Source organism: Pseudonaja textilis, chromosome 3, assembly GCF_049901715.1.
Source record: "Pseudonaja textilis isolate UNSWEBS1 chromosome 3, rPseTex1.2, whole genome shotgun sequence".
In the NCBI taxonomy this organism is placed as follows: Eukaryota; Metazoa; Chordata; class Lepidosauria; order Squamata; family Elapidae; genus Pseudonaja; species Pseudonaja textilis.
This window is the reverse complement of record NC_141992.1, coordinates 74,050,416-74,076,354: the sequence shown is the minus strand read 5'-3', so window position 1 is coordinate 74,076,354 and position 25,939 is coordinate 74,050,416. Positions and strand designations below refer to the sequence as shown.

General features: G+C 38.6%; 1 protein-coding gene across 5 annotated transcripts; it reads left to right on the top strand.

The window, feature by feature from the left end:
* The first annotated feature begins 1,802 nt into the window (after positions 1–1,802).
* SSX2IP (SSX family member 2 interacting protein) lies at positions 1,803–25,573 on the top strand. Of its 5 annotated transcripts, none has more exons than XM_026700250.2 (14): positions 1,803–2,046; positions 6,381–6,508; positions 7,901–8,064; positions 8,201–8,401; positions 9,092–9,202; positions 11,907–12,042; positions 13,402–13,477; positions 13,559–13,736; positions 15,901–16,051; positions 17,915–18,051; positions 18,845–19,018; positions 20,652–20,763; positions 23,502–23,622; positions 24,318–25,573. In XM_026700250.2, exons 2-14 carry the CDS (start codon positions 6,466–6,468, stop codon positions 24,490–24,492), a joined length of 1,779 nt encoding a protein of 592 aa, XP_026556035.2. In that variant the 5' UTR covers positions 1,803–2,046; positions 6,381–6,465; the 3' UTR covers positions 24,493–25,573. The 5 variants fall into 5 exon arrangements, with proteins under 5 accessions (XP_026556035.2, XP_026556033.2, XP_087786225.1 ...); XM_026700248.2 differs by lacking the exon at positions 1,803–2,046 and adding an exon at positions 2,177–2,486; XM_026700249.2 differs by lacking the exon at positions 1,803–2,046 and adding an exon at positions 2,190–2,381.
* The last annotated feature ends 366 nt before the right edge of the window (positions 25,574–25,939 follow it).

The window sequence follows — 25,939 nt, the reverse complement described above, 5'->3', positions numbered from 1 at the left end:
TCCTACAAAATGGTTCATATCAATAAAACTACAACCTCAGTTAAAATAAATGTTGGGCAGTACATAAAGTTATCTTCTGTATAAGATAAGTAATAAAAGTAAATCCTCATTTAATTTCTTCTCAAAGTTACATAAGCATCCCTTAATTTTACTTTTGTAGCTCTTTGAAATAAATTGTGCTGAAAATAACTGAAATATCCAATTACTCAGTGCAAATGTAAACTTTGGTTTTCTTCATCCTAGTCTAAAACCTTAGCCATTGTACTACGTAGAATAAAAAATTGTGATAAAATGATTCCTCATGCAGAGTGGAAAACCTTTTTTTAAACCTTTTTGTTTTAAATCTCAGCCTAAAACTAAGTTTAAGCAACAGTAAAGAATAGTCAAAATTGTAATGTAATAATCAGCAACCGTAACTGGGAAGTTATCATTATCTGCCATAATATCCAAAGCTGACAATTTAGACTCTGATATTAAATATTTACTCAGAAATAAATTGAACTGAAAGTATAAGTTATAAATGTTGCTGCCCTGTAGCAGTTATTTAACAGATCACATGAATAGGATTTATAACTGAACAATTATGCATAGGATTTGGCTGTGTTCCTTCACTGATCTATTAAGAGCTCATAAAGTAATCCACTTCAGAAATAAACTATCATAGTTATTAGGGATTATATTGGACTATGCTATCTAAATTTTATGCAGTTTGTAATTACTTCTGTCTCATCTGTGTATCTTCAAAAAGCTGAATTGTGCAAAATAATCAGACTCCTACCAAATTCCATTTTTACCCAGTTATTTTTATATAGATAATATTTATAGTTCCAGGAAGGATTCTATGTTATTATGTGATGAAAAAGTAATTCCCATATACAATTGAAGAATGTTATCCTATTAAAATCTTAGTCAATTATTCATATTATCTCAATTAGGGCGACCAGATCTGGGAGGTAAAGATCCAGGTGATCACTAAGAGGATTTCTTTACTGCTATTCAATGATCATTCAAATTTTGATGTCCAAAATGCTTTAATTAATAAAGGGGAAAAAGATCAAAAGAGGTTGTGTCTCAAACTCTGTGGGGCAAAAACTCAAAAAGTTTACAAAAGAGGCCCTTCTGGACTCCAAGAAGATGAGTTCACTCTCTTGTCCACATTATCTAACTGCTACAACAGAAATTGTGTACATGTCCACTTAAACACCATGCTGAGCTTTTACAAAACCCAAAACCAGCAGAAACATCTATGAGCACAGAATCAACAGATAAACAACTTTTCTATGCTACTGCTTTCTGATTTTACGAAAACATAGCTATGGTAATTCTCAAGTCACCTGGCCAGTAACTCCCACTTTTTGGGGTGGTAGGAATTGCAATAGACTAAGGAATATCAGATTGGGTAAAACTAGTTTGGATACACCTAGCAGTTTGTCACATTTGTAGGGGCCAAAGATTTAACTATTTCCTAGGAAGTAAAAAAAAATTTTTTTTCCAGAGAGCAGAGAGGAAGTGGCAACAGCGTTACCTTCTTTTTCAATCCACTTGCAAGGAAGACCAAATTACTGTCACGTATAAATGGCAAAATACTCACGCTGCAGGGAGCAAATTAAGCTGTGCGTTAATGTCAAAAATGCAATTATTGAAAACTGCTTAAAAGCCCCCTGGGAAATTGACGCCCTTCTCGTTCTCCTTCTTCAACCCAACCCAGTGCATCCTCCTTTCTGATAACTTTTAATAACGGGAAATCTATCGCCCCCTCCCCCCCACTCTAATCCTCTTTTCCTAAAGCTAACCCCGTCCTTCACAAATCCTTTCAGTAAAGACCTTCTGAGCGCTTTCCTCGCCTTAGCGAAACCTAACAATAACTTCTGCAACAAGCTTCAGAGGACGCAGCAATACCGAAGAAAAGTACTGTGGCAACTTAAACGCGAGCGTTTTCGACGATATCCCTGCCTCGGAGATAACAAGCCACGGTCAGTCGAGTTATTGCGGTCCTAACTTCGGTGTATCTCCAACAACCTTAAACGAAGGCGAAGGCCGCAACAGGTGAAAGAGCCAGGGCGCTTCTGGTGGGGGGTGGGCGTGGGCGGGGTAGCAGCTGCAGCGTCTCCCAGGCCCCTTGTTGAAAGGTCTCCTAGCAACCGCTCGGCCAATTGGGGTGCCGCGTGGAGAAAGAGAAGGCGGGGTTTGCGCTCAACGCCGCGAGCCGCGCGAGCGGGAGGGGCCAGGTCGGTTGGCGGAGTCGAGGGGTTGCGGGGGGCGGGGTGGGGGGAAAAAAAGCATCAGCGGCGGAAGCGGAGCGAGCAGCTGCCATTGGGAACCCGAAGCTCGGCTGGCTTGTCCGGACGGAGCCCAGTCGCCCCGCCTCTTCTGTGCAGCAGGTGGGAAGTGCCAAGAGGCATGTCCACTAAAGGACGGGCAGCTGCCGCCCAACCCCAAGAGAGAAGGCGGTGGAATGTCCCACCCTCCCGGTTCTCCTGGAGCAGGTCTGGGCTTGAGTTCTGCACGCCGCGGTGGTAGTTGGTGGGGGGGAGAACCGGGCGCGCGTTTGCGTCAGGATAGTGGAGAGGCGGGGGGGCGCAGGCTACCGTTGCCTGCCTAGAGGAAAGCATGACTGTGGGAAGGTGCAGGCTGGGAAAACGGGTAGTCGTATTGCAGAGAGAGCGGGGGGGGGGCATTCGCGTTGGGGTGGGGTGGGGGGAACTCACGTGCGCAGCGCAGCCTGCTCCCCGCATCTGAATAAGTCGTTAAATAAACCCTGCAGGGCTGTTGTCCTCTCTCCGTTTAAGGCAGCTTTTTCTCCTCCACACGCTTATTTCCGGGCGTAAAAAAAAAAAAAAGCAAAACGTGCACGTGAGAAGGGGAGCATGGACGAAAACACGTCAGGCAAGGTGGGCATTTGAAGGCAGGCAGTGGAGACCCCCTGGCTAGGTCGGAGCGTGCGTGCGCATTCTGCCTTGTGACCCTGCAGGTCCGGGGAGGGAGTGTGGGAGAGATTCTGATAAGCCGCCCTGCTGGTGATGCGTGTTCTGTGGATGATAAAACCTTAATCGCTTGAAGTCGCCTGGGACGACGACCGACGTCGCTTTTTTTTTTTAAAAAAAAATAAGGAATCTGGTTTCTCCAGTTGGCCCGGTCTTCAAATGCTCCCCTCTCCGGATCGATTCTCTCTGCTTGAGGCACAGAATAGAATGAATGAATTGGAGGAAGGTACCTTGAAGGTCTTCCAGTCCAGCCCTTTCTGCTCAAGCAGGAGAATCTGTCCTATATAGTATTTCAGACATGTGACTGTCTAGTCTCTTAAAAACTTCCAGTGATGGAGTACTCGCCCACGATTTCTGAAGGCAAGCTGCTCCGCTGGTTAATTGTCCTCATTGTTAGGAAGTGTCTCCTTAATTCCAGGTTGCTTTTCTCTTTGATTAGTTTCCAACCATTGTTTCTTGTCCTGCCCTCCAGAGCTTTGAGGAATAATTTGGCCCTCTTATTTGTGGCATCGTCTCAAATACTGGAATACTAGCATCATAGCATGTCACCACAGAGAACAGACGGTTTGGAATTTACCCCATTCAAATTGATACTTTTTTTTTGTATTTATATTATATCAGCTTTCCCCAATCAGGCGCCTCCTGGATATGCTTGGTTGAGATCAGCAGTTTAATTTGCCTAAAGGCTGTGATTTGGGAAGGCTGAGTAAACTTTTTCATGACTAATGAGGACATTCAGTGAAGCTACACTTGTGTATTGGGTTTGTTAGGGAGTAGAGTTTTTCTCTCTCTCCCCAAAATGTACTGTTCAGGTAGGTTCCTTGTAATCATTACAAAAAGGAATGGCATCAGACCTCTATAATTTTTGGCTGTTCCATCCCAACATAATGTATATTACAAAGTTATCTGCATCTATTTGAACATCACCTGCTACAACAATGGCAAATTTCTTAAAACCAGCTGTTTTTCTTGCACAATGTTGCACCTTAATGGAAGGAGCCTATTCTTTTTAACTCGGGAGAAATTGTTTCCAATGTTAGAAAAATAAATGAAAATGATTCTGCAGTTATTTTAGAATATTTTTAACCTTTGAGTCCTTTTAGGATGCTTCATACTAATTCATTCCAGAGTACACAAGTTAGGAAAAGTTAAGTTGGGGAAAAAAGTGTTTTGCAGGTCTTCTTCATCCTTTTCATTGTGCTTAATTTATACCTAAACAAAGGTGAAATATATCCTAATTGGTATATTTAGAAAGCAAATGTAAAATATTTGTTGAGATTTGAAGTTGCCATTTGTTTGACCATTCTGATACATAGTCAAGGTCTTTTTGAAGGGTAGCAGTATTGTCTGTGGTGTTGAATAGCTTTACATCATCAGTGAAGAGCATGCAGTTGCTCTTAATATGATCACAGAGGTCGTTTATGTAGAGTATGAAGAGAGCTGGTCCTAGAACACTGCCTTGGGGGACACCACTGTTGACAGGTACAGAATTTGATAAGACGCTCCCAATTTTGACCATCAGACAACAAATGGTCAAAATTGGGAGCATCTTATCAAATTCTTTACCTATCTGCCACTGTGTAATTGGCAAAGCATATAGAGGTGCAATAAGTAAAATACTCTCTGTGGTGCAGCGGTAGAAGGTCACCAGCAGTTTTCATTCAGTTGTTGTTTTCTGAGAAGTCTCAGGTAGTATAATCTTTGCTGGGCCCTTTTGACCAGTACTGCAATGTGAGCACCCCAGAAACACCCAGAAACTTAAAACAGGCCACTCCACTCGGTCTCCATTGATAAGCAAGGGCTGGATGTCTGATCTGTTCTTTCTATAGTCCACTATAAGCCCCTTGGTCTTATTCGTGTTGAGGACCAAGTTATTGTCTCCACACCACGAAAGCAACCAGTCCACCTCATCTCGATAGGCAGAGTCATCACCCCCGGAGATGACTCCCACCACTGTTGTATCATCTGCAAATTTAGCAATAGTATTACTAGCATGAGTGGGAATGCTGTCATGTACATAAAGAGTATAGAGTAAGGGACTCAATGTGAAACTCTGTGGTATACTTTTGGAAAGCAGTATGACTATTGTGAAAAGACAACTGAGTGTGTATAAATCTGGGACAAGCATCTCTTTTGGGGTATATTGAGTTATATTGAACACCACTAAATAGTTGTAGAGAAGCATTTGTTTTCTAATTTAGAATTAATTTTGCATTATCTAAGAATATATTTCTGTTCAGACTGTACTGACAAAGAATGGAGAACTGATTTAATAAAGCTAGACCAAGCACTACCTCTTACATTGATCATATTAAGAATATTATAAGAAATTTATCATATTAAAAATATTAAGGATGAGATAAAATGAAACAAATCTTGGCATCTAAGAATTGAAACAATAGTTAGTGATATTAGTTCTTTTGAACCTGATCTTGATGAGTATTTAACTAGATGAAGAAACGAGTTCTGAAGTTTGTGCCTGATGTTCTTGCCACATGGAATTGTTGCTGCGTGGAATTGTAAACCATGTGAAATTGACTTGACAGCTGCAGAATGAATCAAGGCACCAGAAATAATTATGTGACAACATTATTTAATCTGATTTAGACTTGGTGGTTAAGTTTTTCTTTCCATCTTTGAAAATCAAGGATTTTTAAAGAAAATATATTGTTTGTTAATTTGTTGGAAAAACAATCTACAGAAATATTTCTAGCATCATTTCTATCTTGTAATGTGTAGTGAGCATAAAAAGGGAGGTAAAATATCAAAGAATCTGGTGGCACTTCCAAGATTATTTTTATGACATTTAATATATTTATGCATGCATGTTTCTTATGTACGGTTCACTGCAATAGTTGAACAAAATGAAATTAATGTTGTACTTTCAACTTAAAAAGGTCTGGTACTGCTTTCAGAAGTTGTCTTGTAAAAAACTGTCAGGAAGGCAATAAATCCAATTCAGGGCTAGATATCCTGTGATAAATAGGCCCGTGCTATGGTGGAGGTCTCTGGATTTTTTCCCCCTAGACCAGGGAATATTGGTACATCATTACATCAGCCTCCATAATCCTTGGCCCACTAAATGAAGAAAAGGTTCCCTGGCAGCTCAGCAAAAATGTTATCCACTTAATTCAACCCTGTTACAATTTTTAAAATTCACATTGATGATAAGTTCACTATTTGCCTTATAACGTCTGAGCAAAATATCCTTTTTATTGATGTATTTGTAAACTTTGGAGAGTATGAGTCCAAATTCTTTGTCAGATGGATAACCATATAAATATCAAATCTGAAAATGGAAAGTGTGCTTTAACCAAGCAGGATGTCTTCTAGGTCTGCTTATGCTCAGGTTTGGTTTAAATAGTTTCATTAATTTAATTTTTTTTGCTGTTTTAGGCAATGCTGACATTGGAGATATAACCCACAGTGATCATAATGGTCCTCTGCTGATTAATGAGGCTTCCTAGATGTGTTAGTTGCTATGGGAGATTGGAGCAGTGTAACAGTGGCAGAGCTGTCTTCAGGTAAACCAAGTGATAAATGGAAATTTCAGAATATTATTTGATTTGTACTGTTGGCAATTCACATGTAGTGAATTGAATAGTGATGCAGTAGAATACCCACAGTAAAAAAACTATAAAGACAGAAGCACCACCACTGCCTATGAAGACTCCCTCTCCTTATCTCAGGAAAGGTGTGGTATTTTTGTCACAAGCAGATTATCTCAGGACATCTGAATCAGATAAGGTGAAATAAAAAATAAGACTGGGGTGGGCAGTATTGTGTATTCAGTTGCTGAAGAAAATGTGGGGATCAAACAATCCTGGGAGAAACCATTGAGTTACTTGAAGTTGGTGACTGATTTATGTTAATGCCAACATGTACTCCAAAATGAGGGGATGTGATGGCTCAGTGGTTAAGATGCTGAGTATGTCAGCTGGAAAGCCAACAGCCTGGGTTTGAGACCCGAGTGCCTCATGAAAGGGTGAGTTCCAGATACTTGCCCCAACTCCCACCAACCGAGCAGTTTGAAAACACGTGAATCCAAATAGATAAATAGGTACTGCTTCAGTGGGTAGATTACCACGTTCTGTATTTTCATGTTGGCAGCATGATGACGGAAACATCTCTCATCAATGCAAGTTCCCTCACCTGAAAATCAGAGATGAGCACTGGTCCCTTGAGTTGGTCACAATTGGATAGGGGAAGCCTTTAAATCTTAAACTCCAAAATATCTTTTTGGAATTGAATCCAAAGCACTGCATAGGTCCTGGGTTTAATGCAAAAGATTTAATAGCATTCACATATTTTGGCCATTCCTAAACTAGTATCTGGTCACCTGTGCATAAAATATGTAACATTTCAAATGTGAATGCAGACTGATATGGTGGTTTATAATTCACTTTGCTGTAATAAAACCAGGCTTGGTAGACCCATTACAAATTTTCATATATTTTCATTTAATAGCCAGTGGTAAATTTAATATTTTCCATGTGTTGTGCTAAAGTATTACAGTATGGAAAAGTATATATCTGGAAAGAAAAGCACATTGACATATGAATTGGAATGCTAACATAATTATTTAATCAGATGCAGATTTCTCTATCGAAGAGGAATTGCCAGAGATATTGTAGAATAATTTTGATAATAGCTTTCTTAATAAAGATTGGTATGTTAATAAGATAGCCCTTTCCTCATCTTTCTGTAATTTGAACAATCATGACAGTGAACAACTATTTGAAAGCTTAAGCTTGGCGCTCAAACTTGGCTTGAAGGTATTTTGAATAACCATTTTTTACTTTAAAGGTTATTCAAAATACTTTCAAGCCAAGTTTGAGAGCCAAGTCTAACTCTCAAACTGTTGGTCTCTAAGTCATGATTGTTCTTTATAGGTGTATGACTTTTTCCTTCCTCAGATAATATTACTTGGTGTACCTCATCCAGAAATATGTCTCCCTCAAGTTTAAGTGTGCCTCAAGTGCAAAACTCAGCACTGCCTCCGTCTAAAAGCATGCACAGCTTTTTCAGTGTCCTCTGCACAGAAGAGAATATTGAACAGGGCCTCTCCTATCTTAATAAGGTAAAACATTTTATTACCCCAGAAGCTCTCCTTAGGGATACCCACCCTTGCAGCCTCAGTTCTAGAAATTAGTGATATGGCTCAGATTTCACCACCGTCTGAGATTGATTTTAAAATACTGTATTTGTTGTGGTAGGAATTGACCACGCTTGGCTTCCCATCACTTTATGCTGATTCCAGAGGCAAAGAAATAAGCATAGTTTCTGTATTAAATGGTATGAATGAGCTACTGCTGATGCAGCGTAAAACTCTACGTGCTCAGGAAGAAACAGAAACCCAGCATCTGAAACTGGGCAGCGATATGGACCATCTGCAAAACTGCTACGTTAAATTAAAGGTAACATTCTGTATTACGATGCCCCCTTTTAATATGTTAACATGATCTAATCTTATTTTCTAAAGGTATTAACACATCAAATTTGTGAAGAAATATTTGAACATAAATCCTGTATCATCTTCAGTCCTTTTTCATATGTGCAATTCAGTCTTTTACACACAGAAATTAGACCAGGGTATTCATTGTCTTTGAAAATGTTCAACACTTAAAAACTGGAGCTCAGCTGTATGTTTTAAATGAGATTATTTCTAGAAAGATTCTATTAACTTTTTGCAGTGTCAGAGAAATGTTATTACAGGTAGTCCTTGACTTACAGCCATTTATTTTCTAATGATTTGAATTGCCATGGCACTGATAAAAGGGATATGTGATCAATCCCCACATTTAACATTGTCATATTTTCACCATAGTCACATGATCAGAATGTGAGTGCTTAGTATTTACAATGGTTGCAGCATCCTAGGGTCATGTGATTGTCATCTGTGATCTTCCCAGCCAGCATCTAACAAAGTCCACGGTGGAAGCTGGATTCACTTAATGACAATATGATTTACTTAATATATTTCAATTTTCCTCAAATATCTTTTTTTAATAGAAAAGTCTTTGTTTCCTGTTGGTTTAAAATCTTGAGATATTTCTCATATACAACTAGTAAATTTTAAACATTTAAATGATTTTGCTTTTGACTAGGAGCAGCTTGAATCCTCTAGAAGAGAAATTGTTGGACTTCAGGAAAGGGATAGGCAACTTCAGTGTAAGAACAGGAATCTTCACCAGTTACTGAAGAATGATAAAGATGAGGTTAGTTAACGTGTACGTCTGTGGCAAAATCATTGAACTTGTTGATGGACTGGATGGGTTTTGTAAATATTCCTCGTCATTCATTTTAGAACTATGTCACCTTATGGAATTATTGCAGTTCAGTTTGTACCAGTTGTTGTGATTACATTTTTACATTACATTATATTATTTTGTCCTGCAGACTCATTTGTATTATCTGATACAGAGGCTGTATAAATGATTAGCTACTCTCCACCATTCATGATATACACTGCTCAAAAAAATAAAGGGAACACTTAAACACAATGTAACTCCAAGTCCATCACACTTCTGTGAAATCAAACTGTCCACTTAGGTAGCAACACTGATTGACAATCAATTTCACATGCTGTTGTGCAAATGGAATAGACAACAGGTGGAAAGCATAGGCAGTTAGCAAGACATCCCCAATAAAGGAGTGGTTCTGCAGGTGGTGACCACAGACCACTTCTCAGTTCCTATGGTTTCTGGCTGATGGTTTGGTCACTTTTGAATGCTGGCGGTGCTTTCACTCTAGCGGTAGCATGAGATGGAATCTACAGCCCACATAAGTGGCTCAGGTAGTGCAGCTCATCCAGTATGGCACATCAATGCGAGCTGTGGCAAGAAGGTTTGCTGTGTCTGTCAGCGTAGTGTCCAGAGCATGGAGGCGCTACCAGGAGACAGGCCAGTATATCAGGAGACGAGGAGGCCGTAGGAGGGCAATAACCCAGCATCAGGACCGCTACCTCCGCCTTTGTGCAAGGAGGGACAGGAGGAGCACTGCCAGAGCACTGCAAAATGACCTCCAACGGGCCACAAATGTGCATGTGGCTGCTCAAACGGTCAGAAACAGACTCCATGAGGTGGTATAAGGCCCGACGTCCACAGGTGGGGGTTGTGCTTACAGCCCAACACTGTGTAGGACATTTGGCATTTGCCAGAGAACACCAAGATTGCCAAATTCACCACTGGTGCCCTGTGCTCTTCACAGATGAAAGCAGGTTCGCACTGAGCACATGTGACAGATGTGACAGGGTCTGGAGACACCGTGGAGAACATTCTGCTACCTGCAACATCCTCCAGCATGACCGGTTTGTCAGTGGATCAGTAATGGTGTAGGGTGGCATTTCTTTAGAGGGCCGCACAGCCCTCCATGTGCTCGCCAGAGGTAGCCTGACTGCCATTAGGTACAGAGATGAGATCCTCAGACCCCTTGTGAGATCATATGCTGGTGCGGTTGGCCCTGGGTTCCTCCTAATGCAAGACAATGCTAGACCTCATGTGGCTGGAGTGTATCAGCAGTAAATATCCATTGATGCTATGGACTGGCTCGCCTGTTCCCCAGACCTGAATCCAATTGAGCACATCTGGGACATCATGTCTCGCTCCATCCACCAACGCCACGTTGCACCACAGACTGCCCAGGAGTTGGGGAATGTCCAGGTGTGGGAGGAGTTCCCTCAGGAGACCATCCGCCACTTCATCAGGAGCATGCCCAGGCGTTGTAGGGAGGTCATACAGGCACATGGAAGCCACACACACTACTGAGCCTCATTTTGACTTGTTTTAAGGACATTACATCAAAGTTGGATCAGCCTGTAATGTTTTTTTTCCACTTTAATTTTGAGTATAACTCCAAATCCAGACCTCCATGGGTTGCTAAATTTGATTTCCATTGATAATTTTTGTGTAATTTTGTTGTCAGCACATTCAACTATGTAATGAACAAAGTATTTAATAAGAATATTTCATTCATTCAGATCTAGGATGTCTTATTTTTGTGTTCCCTTTATTTTTTTTGAGCAGTGTATTTAGTGATCTTTGCTTAACAAACCATTGCTTAATTCCATATGTAAGTCCAGTCTCGTGCTAGCATTAATCATTTGTATGTTTCCAAACAAATACAAGAAATGATGTGCAAAATTTTCAGAAGAGTTGTGTAACATCATATCTGAGTGGAAACAAAACATTTCTCTTAAATGGAGAAGCATCTATGTCCTTTGCCACTCTTAGATGTTTTAGCAACTGTCTTTGACTTTAGAAAGCAAGGTGAGTTCAACAATTGAGGTGAAGTACTTTATTCTCTGCACAAAGTTCTGCAAAGCATCTTTTTGCGGAATTTTACAGCAGTCTATAAGAAACCGTCATTTCAATTTGGGCAAGAAGATGAGGGAAAAAATCCTCTAATATGTGAAACATTGTGACTGATGCCTATCTGGAAATGCAGAGAGATATCTGCAAACATACAAATAATAATAATTCCAGTATTGTTTGTCTGGTCCTCAGACTTACCTAGGCAAAAGATAGGTTCCACATCTAGACTTCCTTTAGCAAAATCTGCACCTGTTTAATTTTATAGAAGTGTTATTTAGAAGCTCAATTATTAACAAGATGGAAATATTGTGACTAATGTTTCTTTGTTTTGGGAAAAGAGTAAGACTAACAGATCAAAGAATCAAGAACAGAAGAATCCTATAGTTATCCTTCTAAGAATATGAGAATGGAGGCATTCCAGATAATTATAAATGACTTTCTGACTGAAGCAGCCTACAGAAATTACTGAAATTATCCTGTCTTGATGACACACTTACAAAAATATTAATATTTCTTCGTGGATATTCATTTGTGGCTAGACCTCTGATAAAAATGTGAATTGCTTGGGATTACTAAAACATGCACATTTCTTTAAATGTATGCATTTTAGATCCAGAAGCTACAGAATATTGTGGCAAGTCGAGCATCCCAGTACAATCATGATATGAAGAGGAAAGAACGAGAATATAACAAACTAAAAGAGCGGTTTCATCAACTCCTGATGAGTAAAAAAGATAAAAAAATAGGTATAACCATTTATTATGGTAAAAATGATGATATGGATGTTTGCTTCTGCTTTACATTTTAATGTAACATGGAGTGATCTATTAGAAGTGCAACACTATCCCCTGAAAGGCCACTGGAGTCCAGGTTCTCCTTGCCCTCTTGGTAGGGCCGTCGGTCCACAATGGTCCGTTTCTCAGGCACCTCTACTGGCCTAGATCAGGGGTCTCCAACCTTGACAACTTTAGGACTTATGGACTTCAACTCCCAGAGTTCCTCAGCCAGCTTGCTCCCAGGAACTCTGGGAGTTGAAGTCCATAAGTCTTAAAGTTGCCAAGGTTGGAGACCCCTGGCCTAGATCATGTAGTGTTGTAGTGGTCAGTCTCCTTTCAGCAGGCTGGTCACATGGGGTGATAGTCCGGGTCACATAATGAGATGGTATTCATGTGGCGGGTTGGCCCTTCTCTCTCTCTCCCCGCCTCTCCCCCACTCCCTCCCTTCCTCTCTTGAATTGCCTGCTCTCCCATTGCCTCTGCTCCTTCGTACATTCCTCTGCTTGCCCCACAGAAGCCTCCTCAATCTTATCCTCTTCTCTCCCCCAGGCCTACCCCACAGAAGCCTCTCCTAACCTCCCTATTGCCTTCACACACACCCCTCTTTCCCCAGGCCTCTTTCTCCCTTTCCTATCTTTTTAGGCCTCTTTTTCTCCTCCTCCCCGAAAGGTAGTTCTCGCTTATCCTTACCTTCCAGCCTTTTTTTCCCCTCCCACTCTCCCTCTGTTTCCCCCTCTTCCTGCCAAAAAACCACCTCATCCTATTCCCTTCTCCCCTCCCTGCCCCACTACAGAAGCATGCAAAGAGTAGCTAAAATACACTGATGAATAAAAGATGGGAAACTTCTTTTGAGAATGTGTAGCAAGATGTGTTACTTCTATGTGTTACTTAGAATTAAGGACAAATAGGTATCCAGAACAAAATGCATGATAAATTCCAACCTAGAGTAGATCGTATAGTATTGGTCATCTTAGATGCTGTGGATAAGCTTGATTCCAAGCCTAATCCATCTGAAACAAAATGGGATCTGGCTTTTTACTTATTTAGCCATCTATTACACACAACATCACTGCATAGAAGTATTTTTTCCAAATGAAAGTACATAGGTTTAGTTTAAAGTAAAAAAAGTTTGATCCTATGAAACACAGGAAGGTTCTGAGAAAGTGAGAAATTAAAGTATGAAGAGAAGAGATGTGATTTTGGTTTAATTTTGGGTTACAAATTTTGAAATATAGCCGTCAATCAGCTCAGCTCTTCCTCAAGTGACAAATCAATTTTTATTAAAGATATTTAAGACATTGCTTTTAAAAATTTTTTTCCTTGTTATAGCTATCGATATTTTAAATTACGTCGGCAGAATTGATGGCAAGAGAGGTGCCTGGAGAACTGGGAAAACTGAAGCTAAGTGAGTTGGCCAGTAAAATATTCGTTTTTGCTTGCTACTATATTTCATATTAAATTACTTTTAAGAGGATTTTTTTTTCAGAAATGAAGAAGAAATGTTCAAAACTCTCTTAAATGAGTATGAACAGCGCCAGAAACAGCTCCTAGTTGAAAATGCTGAACTGAAAAAATTACTTCAACAAATGAAGAAGGAGATAATTTCTTTGCTTCCATCACAGAAGCAGATGTCTAAAGAGAAGATTGAAGATAACACTGGGCCTGTAAGTGTGTATATATGTTTAAAACAAAACTCTGCGTTGCTAAATCTTGTGAAACGATTACAGGTAGTCCTTGATTTACAACAGTTCATTTAGTGAGTGTTGGAAGTTACAATGAAAAAAGTGACTTATAACAATTATTCACATAACCATTGCAGCATCACCATGGTCATGTAATCAAAATCTGGATGCTTGGTAATTGGTTCATGTTTATGACAGTTGCTGCACTCTAGGCTCATTTGTGATCACCTTTTGGGACCTTCTGACAAGCGTAGTCAATGGGGAAGCCAGATTCATTTAGCAGTTGGGTTACTAACTTAACCACTCCAGTGATTCGCTTACTAACTGTGGCAAGAAAGATCGTAAATGGAGCAAAAGTCACTTAACCATCTCACTTAGCAACAGAATTTTTGGGCTCTATTGTCATAAATTGAAGACTACCTGTGCTTCGGTCATATGTGACTTTAGTTTAGTTTTAAAGAGATGGTTATATTTTGGTTATATTTTGGGCACAGCTGAACCTTTTTGGAAGTTTATATACCACTTTTGGGGGGGAACAAAACTATTGAAGATAAAATTAAGAATAAAAATAAAATATTTAAAGTATAATATTTAAATAGAATTAATCATTAAAATGTAAAGATATACCCTAAGAATTATCAAATCAAATAAGCCTCCATTATGGTCAAAGACCAGCATAAGGGGGGACGGGCTACAAGGAATTTAAAGATATTAAAAATACCAAAATAAAATTACATAGAAAAATAAAAAATATAGAAAACAAACATCTAAAAAAAAACTAAAAAGAGGGATAAAAACAATAAATGTTCTTTAGAGTGTATACTTTTTTCACTTAAGAACAGTAATAAATCACCTCATGTGATTTTAAGTTCCACAGTTGAGCAGTTCAAGTCCTCATATGTTGTACTTCATATTTTCTTTCTATATCCAATGCTCTATCTTTGATAGAGGATGTGAATGTGAGCCAGAGCATCTATGATTGATTATTATTGATTGCTGTTTCTATTTTGGACTGTTTCTTTCCCCTTGCAGGCTTTCCATATTTACTCTCTTTTGAATTGGACAACTATAGAAATTATTTAATAAATACATGGAATTTTTTTCCTAAGCAAATATAAGAGAGGAATAGAAAAGTTTTTATATGGTTTCCATTTAGGAGACCATTAATCTTTTAAGAGGAAAGAATATAAGCCAGTTACACTTTTATAATTCTAGCCAGGTTCATAAAAATATTTTTAAACTATATTATTTTGTAACATTTTCACTTTTATATTCCATTACAGAGAGGTAAGGATAGGCTTGCGTAGGGAGATGCTGAACTAATAATAATTGTGGTTCACAAATAACTTGCTCTGCGTGGACAAATTATTCTAATCTGGGGCACTTGGTTCTTGTTGCAAAGCTGTTCTGTTCTGCCTATCAGTACCTTCCATCATTACATTAATACATCCCTTAATTGCCTTTTAGTCTCTTTCAATATACTCTGCAGGACAGGAATTCAGTGTTATCACCCTCTTTACTCAGTAGGTGGAGCTAGTACTTTTCTTTGACTAAAAAACAACCTTACAGAAACAATGATTTGTCTAGGTCTACTCTAGGACAATCAACTATAGCTAGTGAATTCATATACTGTATATTCAGTAGTTAATACTTTACTAGTAGATTTTTAAAAGAGACATACCTTTTACAATTAAGCTGCCCAATATAGTTGAACTCAGTTTATGAATACTAAAACAATATATAAATAATGTATGAAGATATCATGGTTAGAAAACAGGTTAAAATCAACTCTTCTGGTGCTTAATTTGCAAGAATAAGGTGACTAGGATATGAAAAGGATTATTTTTAGGAAATACTGATTCTAATACATTGTCTAGAGGAATCAAATGATAAGTGATAGTTGTGCTACATAAGGAATACCCGCACATAGTCAAGAAATAGACATTTCCTAAGATTGTAATTGATTTAATATATTACATAAATATACTAATATTTAATATTAAATATATAATAATAATTGTAATGTATGTTTTTTTGAAGTTAACAATAGTATTGTAAATAAAAATGCACACAGTAAATATCCATAACAAAATGCAAATGAAACTAGTAGAATTATCTTTTCAGAATTATATATATATCTTTTCAGATTCCCTCAGACTTGGAGGAAGACTCTGGAGAAGCAAATAAAGAAGACATGTGGGAACTTTCTTGTGAAACAGTGCGTGAACAGCTTGCTAATAGCATTCGAAAACAGTGGAGAATGCTGAGAAATCATGTCGAAAATTTGGATAACCAAGGTGACATCTATTTTCCCTGCAACGTTTATATGATTTCTGGTTAGGCAGAAGGCTAATGTAGTTTGATCTGGGTCTTGTGAACACCAAAAATGTTTTTAGCCTAGAAACATAACGTGTTCATTAGCATAATAAAAAACGTGGAAGAAAATTGTGTTTCAGATAATAACAATATTGTTACAAAATATTAAAATAGAAAAATAATGAAACACACTATATTTCTTGTATTCTTAAGAATATAGTGTCTTTTTTGTTTTAAACGCTTTTATTTTGAGAAGTTGCTTCCTTTTATAATTACTTGTCATTTTGACAATCTTCCCATTATCTTCTTTCCAAAGAATTTATGTCAGTCAAACAGAATGTTGTAACAACCATGAATTAGGAAAAATTGCAGAGAAATGATATAACATTTAAGATTAGTTTAATTTTGATTTAGAGTATTAAACATAAGTGTAGCGTATGTTTTTTCTACATTATCTGACCTCCATGAATGACTACTGTTTGGTTTTGCTTAAGATTTCAAAGAAATTATACTTTTTATAACTGGAAGTCCTTAATGAGCCCATTTATATTAGTGTATATTTTTTCTTTGTTCTCTAGGCAATCATGTCTGATTCTACTCATTTAAGACAAAGCCTTACAAATTATTTTATTATTGGTATATTATTTTTTTTATTTTTACATAATTATTTTCTAACAGCCCTGTTAATCTAAAGGATCTAAATAAAAGTCATGAAATCCCAGAGATTATAAATAATTAAAAAGCAATTTAATGGCTTGTCAGTTGAGAGGATTAAATAGATTTAATGAAAATACATTTTATGTAGAATTCTACTATATAGTGTTTTTTTTAAACCAATTTCAGTAAGAAATATAAATTAATAAAATCCAGTTGTCTAGATATGCAGGTGATCCTCAGGTTACAACCATTTGTTCAGTACCTTACAAACTAAGCCAGTGCTGAAGAAGTGGTTGTTACAACCAGTCCTTGGAATTCCAACTGTCAGAACACCCACTTGGTCACATGATCACATCCTGAGTGCTCACTGCCCAGTTCAAAATTATCTCTCAATAAGCTGCAGTCATATGCTTGCAATTTCCAGTATTCCCTGCCAGCTTCCCATGAGCAAAGTCATGGCAAATCTGGCAAGAAATTTGAAGTTGAGGTCACTTGAAGTCCTTGCTTAACAGTCCATGAGGTCCTCATTTAATGACAACTGGGACTCCCAGAACTGCCTACACTAAATAGTGCTGTCATGTGACATTGCACTGTACGACCATGTTTCTTACGAATGGCAAATCCATTTCCAGTTGCTGACTACAAACAATGGCATGACAAAGCCTGCAAGCAAGAACTTGTGGGTAGCCCTTGACTTGCATCCACAATTGAGGCCAAAATTTCTGTTGCTGAGCAAGACAGTTGTTAACTGACTTTTGCCTCATTTTATGATCTTTCTTGCCCCAGTTTAGTGAATCACTGCAGAGGTTAAGTCAGTAACATGGATGTTAAGTGAGTGGCTTTTCCATTGACTTAGCAAAAAGTCGCAAAAGGTGATTATGTGATTCTGGGACACTGCAGCTGTCATAAATACAAGCCAGTTGCCAAGCCTCTGAATTTTTATCATGTGACCATGGGGATTGCAATTGTTGAAATTGGTCACAAGTTATTTTTTTCAATGATGTTATAATTTCAGTTACTAATTAATGATTGTAAATTGAGGACTGTCTGTATTACATATCAAAGAAGGGATATGTCAGAGCTGATAAATATGCAATATACTTTGTAAATAACTGTTTAATTGAATATTTACAATGCAGTGTAACTAAATACACCAAAAATAATCAAGCACTTTTTCAAACATGTAGTATCGCATGTATATTCTGGTTCTCTGAGTGACAAAGATACAGTCTCACGACATGCGCATGAACTGGAAGTGGAAGGACTGCAACTGGAAATTCAGCAGTGCAAAGAGATGATAAAAACTCAGCAGCAGCTTTTACAGGTAAGCATTCAAATATGTACCAGTTTCAAAAAAGAGATGTAATGTAAAGAAGAATAAAAGTGCATCAGACCATACTCCTGCGTGTTGCCTATTGTATAAATAGAAAAAAACCATATATTAAGAACCAGTTCTTCAGAACTTATGTAATGTTCTAAATATTTAATTGGTTTTGACATATTGATAAAAAAGGAAAATTGCATGAATCATTCACTCTGCCTTCTTGGAATTGCTGGAAACTATGTTAACATAGTTCCAAGCATTGCTTGGAAGTATGCTAGTGTTAACATTTTCCCACATATGCTGTAAGGAGAACAGTGAGCAGCGTGGTGGCTTAGTGGTGAAGACGCTTGCCTCCAGAAGGTTGAGAGTTCAATCCTAGATAGCTGCAGATGTTTCTTTTTCCTAGAGTGCAAAGAAAAAAAAAACTGCTGTGAACTCTGTGTGGCATCAGGAAGGGCATCCGGCCATTAAACGCTCAGCTCCATCCAGTCACCCCGACTCTTATCCCAAATTAAGGGTCGTAAAAAGGAAGCTGTAAAGAGAACAATTATTCATGTGGAGTTTGGCTTTGGTTTGGGTTTGTTTATTTAGTAATTTAGTTTTTGAATTCTCTCCATCCTATACATTCTTTTTACTTCTGGCTTAATGTGATGCCATTTGCTTTGTTCCAGTTAGGTTTTTAATGTTATTTGATTAACTTTTTCTGGCAACTAATGATAACTTGATTGTGGCCAGGGAGGTAGCTTTCAGATAACCTCATTTGATTTCTGCGTACTTCACATTCTATCTGCAGCAGCAGCTAACTGCTCCCTGTGATGATGACACCAATATGTTGCTACAGGATTGTTACTTGCTAGAAGAAAAAGAGAGACTCAAGGAAGAATGGAAGTTGTTCAGCGAACAAAAGAAGAACTTTGAAAAAGAGCGCAAAAGTTTTACTGAAGCAGCTATTAGATTAGGACTGGAGGTACTCTTTGTTTCATAAAACTGGAAATTAATAATTTCTTAGGCAACCAGATGACCAAGAATTATACCCATAAATGTAGTAGGCTTTCTTTTTACTTTACTTCACATGGGGATCGTTGAACAGTTCAAAAGGAGGAATATTTATAACAGCATGTGCACTTTTTTTAAGTAAAAGATAGATTGTCCCGCTGTTACTGCATACAAGGCTCTTTGGAAAAATCTGAGTCTTTCATTCTCAGCCATATAATTCAAGTGCCAACATCATCACAATTCTCTATTTTTCAGGATTAATTTCTCACATTCTTAACTAGTTGCATGCCATTGTAACTCCCCTGAAGGAGCAGGTTCCTGATCTATAGCTGCCACTCGATTCACACATAGCAGCTATGATGAAGAGTTGCTCCCAATTTGGTTAGATTTAATAGTAGTCAAACCCCGCTTGACTATTGCATGTTCTCTATATGGGGGCTACTCCTTGACAGTGGTCCAAAAGTTTCAGTTGATGTAAATACAGCAAGTAAATTGCAAGATGATAAGAAGGCATAGCAATCACATAGTATCTACAAAAAGATCTTCCCTGGTTACCAGACATTTACCAGGCATAATTTGCAGTATTGATGTGGCCCTAACCAGCTTCATGCCCAAGGGATTACTCTTCTCATTACCAATTGGTTTAATTGTTAAGGGAAGATCCTCATACAATTATTTATTTATTTTTATTTATTAAATTCATATATCACCCATCAAGCGATTCTGGGAGGCTTACAATGCCATAAATAACAGCATAAACAACTAGGATGTTAAAAAAAACATTAAAACATTCAGTATTGAAAAAAACATTAAAATTAATACAAAGTGAATAAAACGAGCCAATGTGTAACTGGGGTGGATGTAGGAATCTTCCCCTAATCTACTAGCCACTTCCAAAATGGGAGACTCCCAACAGGGCCCCAAGCAACAGGGCCCCAGGACCAAGCTAGGTTTTCAGGCTGTTTTGGAAGGCCAGGAGGGTGGATCTCACCTTGAGGGGCACGATGTTTTAGAGGGCAGGAGTCAAGGCATGGAACTGGGGGTCTCTCCACAGAAACATATAGAGAAGGATTTCAGGCTCTGTGCATTTGGATTTTGCTTGCTGAGATCCAGATAGACAGGAAATGGCAGGGACCTCTTTTATCCTGCTCTCAAGAGGCAAGAGGGAGTCCCCTCGGCAAGGGGGAGTAGTTTGCAACTTTCCTTCCCAGCTTCCCCATTGACTTGCTGGGAAGGGAAGATTGCAAATGGCAATCAAGTCATAAATGCAAAGCAGTTGCTAAGCACCCAGATCACAGCCATGTGAACCCTGGGGTGGGATTGGTAGTTGCGACCTTTTGCAATAATCAGAAATAATTTATAGGCTGCAAAATGTTGTAGATTCAATCATTAAGCAACTGTTCTTTAAGCGAGGACTGCATATGTTTTATTAGCTACTTTGAGTGCTCATCAGAGTAGAAAATGAAGTATAAATCAAATAAGTGATACGTTACAAATACAAAAAAAAAAAGTAATTGCAAAAGTAATTATTGCATTTTTTTTGAAGTTGACAGAGCATTAAATACATCAATTTTTTTGTAATTTTATATTTTCTCTTGATGCAGAGAAAGGCATTTGAGGAAGACCGTGGAGTTTGGCTGAAGCAACAGTTCTTAAATATGACTTCTGATCAAAATAAGGCTGACCGGATGAAAGCGCAGAATGCTTTCCTGGGAAGTAAGACTTTTATATATATTTTATCAAGTTTGGTTTTTCCTTGATATCTCAAACACTTGTTGGTATAAATCACTGGTGATACCCAAACAGGAGGTTGGAGCCACACATAGATGCATGCAAGCTTATCTTTCTCATGTGGCCAAATTTGCCCAGAATGGGATAGGGTCTCCTCCCTCAAGCAGCGGGTTGAACTAGAACACCTTCAAGATCCCTTCCAACGATGTTATTCTATATTCTGATGTTCTAACCTAGTGGTTCCCAAAGTGGGCAAGGAGGCTGGCAGAGGGGCGCTAAGAGGCAGCAGGGGGGCGTTCAAGGCGCCAGCTGGCCCTGCAGTTTCACACATTGTGGCATCAGCTCTGGAGAGGTGCTGCTTTCAACGGGTGAAACTGTAGGGCTGGCGCCTTGAATGCCCCCCTGCTGCCTCTTAGCATCCCCAAGGGAGCCAGCAGAAGGGCACTAAGGAGGCAGGGGGGTGGCGCTTCAAATGTGGCTGCGGTGGGACGTAACATGCCACCGCTTCCGCATTAGAGGCACCGGCTCTGGAGTGGTGCTAGTCAATGGATGAACCTGCCGGGCCAGTCGGCACTTTGAGGGCCCCCCTGCTGCCTCTTAGCACCCCTCTACCGGCCCCCATGGGGATGCTAAGAGGTGGCAGGGGGGCATTCGAGGCACCGGCCCTGCAGGCTCACCCCATTGACTATTGTACCGCACCGGAACCAGCACTTTGAATGTGGCAGCACGTTGGGAAAAGCCACTGCTTTGCCAAAGTGCTGCCACTGTCGCATTCTGTCTGTCTGTCCGTCCGTCCATCCACCCAAAAGGTTTGTCTGTTTGCCTTCCTGCCTACCTACCTGTCTGTCTTTCTGTTTACCTACCTACCTACCTATCTACCAATATAGATCTATCTGTCTACCAATATAGATCTATCTATCTACCTACCTACCTATCCATCCACCCAAAAAGTCTGTCCTGCCTGCCTACCTTCCTCCTCCTCTCTCTCTCTCTCTCTCTCTGTATATCTATATATATATATATATATCTATATCCCTCCCTCCCTACCTACCTACCAATGTATCTATACCTACCTCCTCTCTCTCTCTCTCTCTCTCTCTCTCTCTCCCTCTCCCTCTGTCCCTCCATCCATGTTCAAAGCGCCAGCCACGCAGGCACATAGGGAAAGTAGAGCAAAGCCAATCTAGGAGGGAGGGAGGGAGAGAGAAAGAGACCTGATGCATCAGATTGAATGAGGCCTAGTTTAGACTGAGGCCCTTTTCCATATTGAAACCTCTTTGGCTTCTGTTAAAGGTTTTATAGACGAAACATGGTCAAGACTACCAGGAAGCTCTCACATTTTGTTGAGGCTTTAAACAGGATCCATTGGACCAGATCTCCGCCCTAAAAATTACTTTTCCCCAATGTATTACAGTGCCAATTCTGAAGAAGCCAAAACCAAAATGTACTGGTAAATTACAAGGAGAACACACACACACGCTCCCTTTTAACCCTGCTGGAACAGGTGATTGGACTAGAATAGATATCTCATTATCTTTCTTCTCCCTCCCTCCCTTCTTTATTTCTTTTTCTTTCTGTCTCTTCCTTCCAACCCCACTTCTTTATCTGCCCCTTTTTCTTTCTTTCCCTTTTCTCTTTCTTTTCTTCCTCTCTTTCTCTCTCTCTTTCTTTTCTCTCTCTCTTTCCCTCTCTCAGGCTCACCCCTTTAGATCAGGGGTCTCCAAACTTTTGGACCTCAGGGACCACCAAACTCATAATTTTAAATCCTGGAGACCACTAATATGAATTTTGACTGACGATGGCTTTCTGGCGTTGGTGGGAGAGAGAGAGAGATCTGATCCAATCCAACCTCTCTCTCTCTCCCTCTCACACACCCACATAGGCACAGGGGTGGGATTTAGACCCCTGATCTAAAGCTGTCAAAACTCCAAAAACAGGTCAAGTAGCTCTGGGGAGGCCAATCATAAATTAGAACACTTGATAAACCACAGGCCATTAAGTGAGGAGCACTTGTATTTGGTTTGCCAGTCACCTGGCCATGCCCACTCAGTCACATGACCAGCAAGCCACAACCACCCAGTCATGTGACCAACAAACCACAACCTTAAATTAGGCCACGCCCACAGAAATTTGAATCCCACCCATGGTGGGGGGGGCACCGAGGATGAGTTTGTAGCACCAAGGAGGCGGTGGACCGAAAAAGTTTGCGAATCACTCGTTTAAAGCATGAGGTAAATGCAACCCCATTATTTTCTCAGTCTCACCCAATGAATTTTCAAAGACTTGTAATTAAAAATAATAATTAGAAACAACAACAGAACATTTGTCAGCTTGGAAATCTCTTTCTAAAATCAGATTGAAGAAAAAGAAGTAAACTTAGCTGTGATATATTGATTTCTGTTGTAAACTTCCCAATAATCACAATTCTCTGGAGACTATACAAATACATTAAAAATACTTTCTACACAATCAAGTGACATAAAAAACAACAAAGGGAAATAACATTTATAACAGCAGCAATAATGATACTAATCACAACAAATAGGGCACAAACCTTATAGTAAAGTACGGAAGAATTAATAATTGTAAAAACAGTTTTAAAATATCACAGAGAATTAAATAAAATACAGATTTTTCCCTTGGTACTGGAAAAAAATCATAGAGTTGCCAGCCTCTTTAGGGAACACCTGAGCCTTTTCTGAGAAACAGTGTTTGTCTTTCAGGTTCTGAATCAGATAATCCATTAACCAATGTCAGGTCGCACCAAAAAAAAATTAATCATATGTCCAGTGTACCCAAATTTTCAGATGTTTATTCAACAACTCAGCATATTCTTGGGAACAGGTATGTTTTTTTTTCTTTTTTTCTTTCTTTTCCAACAACAGAAAACATTAAACAGGTAAAATCAAAGTGTTATGAATTGGGAGAAATTAGTTAGCTATTCCAAAAGATGGCAAAATTTTTCAATATGACTTATTGGAGTAATTGGTTTTAAGAAGGCAAGTGCTAGGCTATTCAAGTCACGGTACTGTCTGCAGATTGGCGGCAAATATCTGCAACCATTTCTTCTTAAGACTTCAATAAAATTATTGGTTCTAAGGCTGGTTTTGGAATTCTCTGGCATATGCTCAACCTGTAATACATTAGGACAAGTATAACAACATCAACTATGGGTATCTTCTTGCACAGAGAGTTTTTTATTTTTGCAGCAGTGAAGATATAGAACTGGAACCTATTGTATGTTGTATATTGTTGACAAGCTATTTGGTTTGGGGTGGATGGGTGTTTTCATAAAGGGAACCAGCTTTTATTCATCTCATAATTGTGTTTGTATGCAAACCGTATTGAGAACCAGTAGCAAGTGCAGCAAACCCTGATGAAAAAATGATGCCCTTAGGTACTTGGGTCCTGACATCTGAGAAAAGTAGAGGAAGCATTTGTATGATGTTATGATTCTATATTTTATCATTCCTTCCTCTTCTGCAAATGCCTATGTTAAGAATAGTGCATTAATTTTCTTATTTTTTGTTTTCTCCCAGTTTGAGTACTTTTCTGGATAAAATACCTGAAGACCAAAAGACCAACCAGATTAAAAGGGAGCCATTAATGCTACAGATTAAGGAAGCCAGCCCTGTGTCAGAAGACAGTGGGAACAACAACATACATGGGCCACTATCAGATTTATGCACAGACTACATCATTAATTCATCTTAGCTTTTTGAACACTCTTGCTCTTTTTGTTCAGCTGTTTCACCCATAAATTTTTTGAGTTTCACAAAACAGACTATTTATGAGTGGAATTGATGGTGATAGCTGTTATGCTGTATGTGTGGCTTTTTAAGAACCCCTCTCTGCCTCCCAAAAAACTTCCCTGTATTCCTATCCCATTTAGAAAGAGAGTCTCTTTGCCCTTTGCTCAATATAAATAGCAAATCTTTATTCAGATTTATGTATATTCTTATTACAGATAATAATGGTTCTTTAATTGAAGGAATGTGTGTTTTTTTTAGAAGAAAAAATGAAATGCTTCAGCATTTGTATGTTTTCTTGCAAGCAAAAGTAGCACTTTTAGCAGTCAATTAGTTTATGATGAACTGGTTGCTTGTATATTTCAAGTGTAACTGGCATTGAAACTTTTTTCTCTTAACTTGAATGTATTGTATATTATAGAGTAACATGGCAGGTTCTATATTTATTGTATAATTTTGGATTACCTCTTTTCATATATTTTAAACAAAAAGCAGGGCCTTAGCTTTCAAAAAGATAAGATATAAAGCATTATGTGATAATGCCATTTAATGTATGAAGCACTACATTCCCCAAACCATAGTATTTTACATGCCAAAACATGCTTATGAAAGTCTTTTTTTTTAAAAAAAAGATTATTTCAGGAACACAAAACTTAAAAAAATGAAGTACTACAAAATATGGACAAATGTACATGGAGTGCTTTTATAGGAGTTCTTATATGATAGATTCTGTACAGTGAATCAGAGATAAGCATTATGTCTCTACTTTGTCAGAGTGTTCTAACTGGCCTTTGGAATTCAACAATCAGACAATATGTCATGTTCCTGATGTAAGAATTGTTGACGTGTCTCCATTTAAAGAACCAATCTATATTTACTAGAGTGGAGATAGGCCAAATGATTCAGAAGATGATTGCAATATTTTTCCACAGCACAGTCTGAATGTAGATGATACATGCTTCAACTAAGCAAATCAGCAGACTTGAATCCCTCTGAAAATATCTCGGTTTTTAAAACGAAATAAATGTTACAATGTGTATTTCAAATTGTATAGCCTTTTTGTCTTCCAATTCACAGATAAGAGTAGATCCAGTACTCATTTAGAAGTGCAGAATAAAAAGTTGACGGCAGTTTTTACAGTGCTTACGAGTTGGAAAAAAGTGTTGCAAAGTGGGTGAATTATCAAATGGTATTTCAATTTAAGCCAATTGAGGCGCTTTGGAGCAAACTCTGAAACTTCATAGATAGTCTGAAGGAGTCTATACTTGACTGCATCTAAGTGGGAAGAAGATACTGTATAATGTAACTTGGTAATGATGTGAACTCAGCCATGAAAAAAGTGACTTTGAATAGGGATTCTGATCCAGAAGTATACACAATTGGTGCACAAAAGGGATTTGTGCAAAAACTAT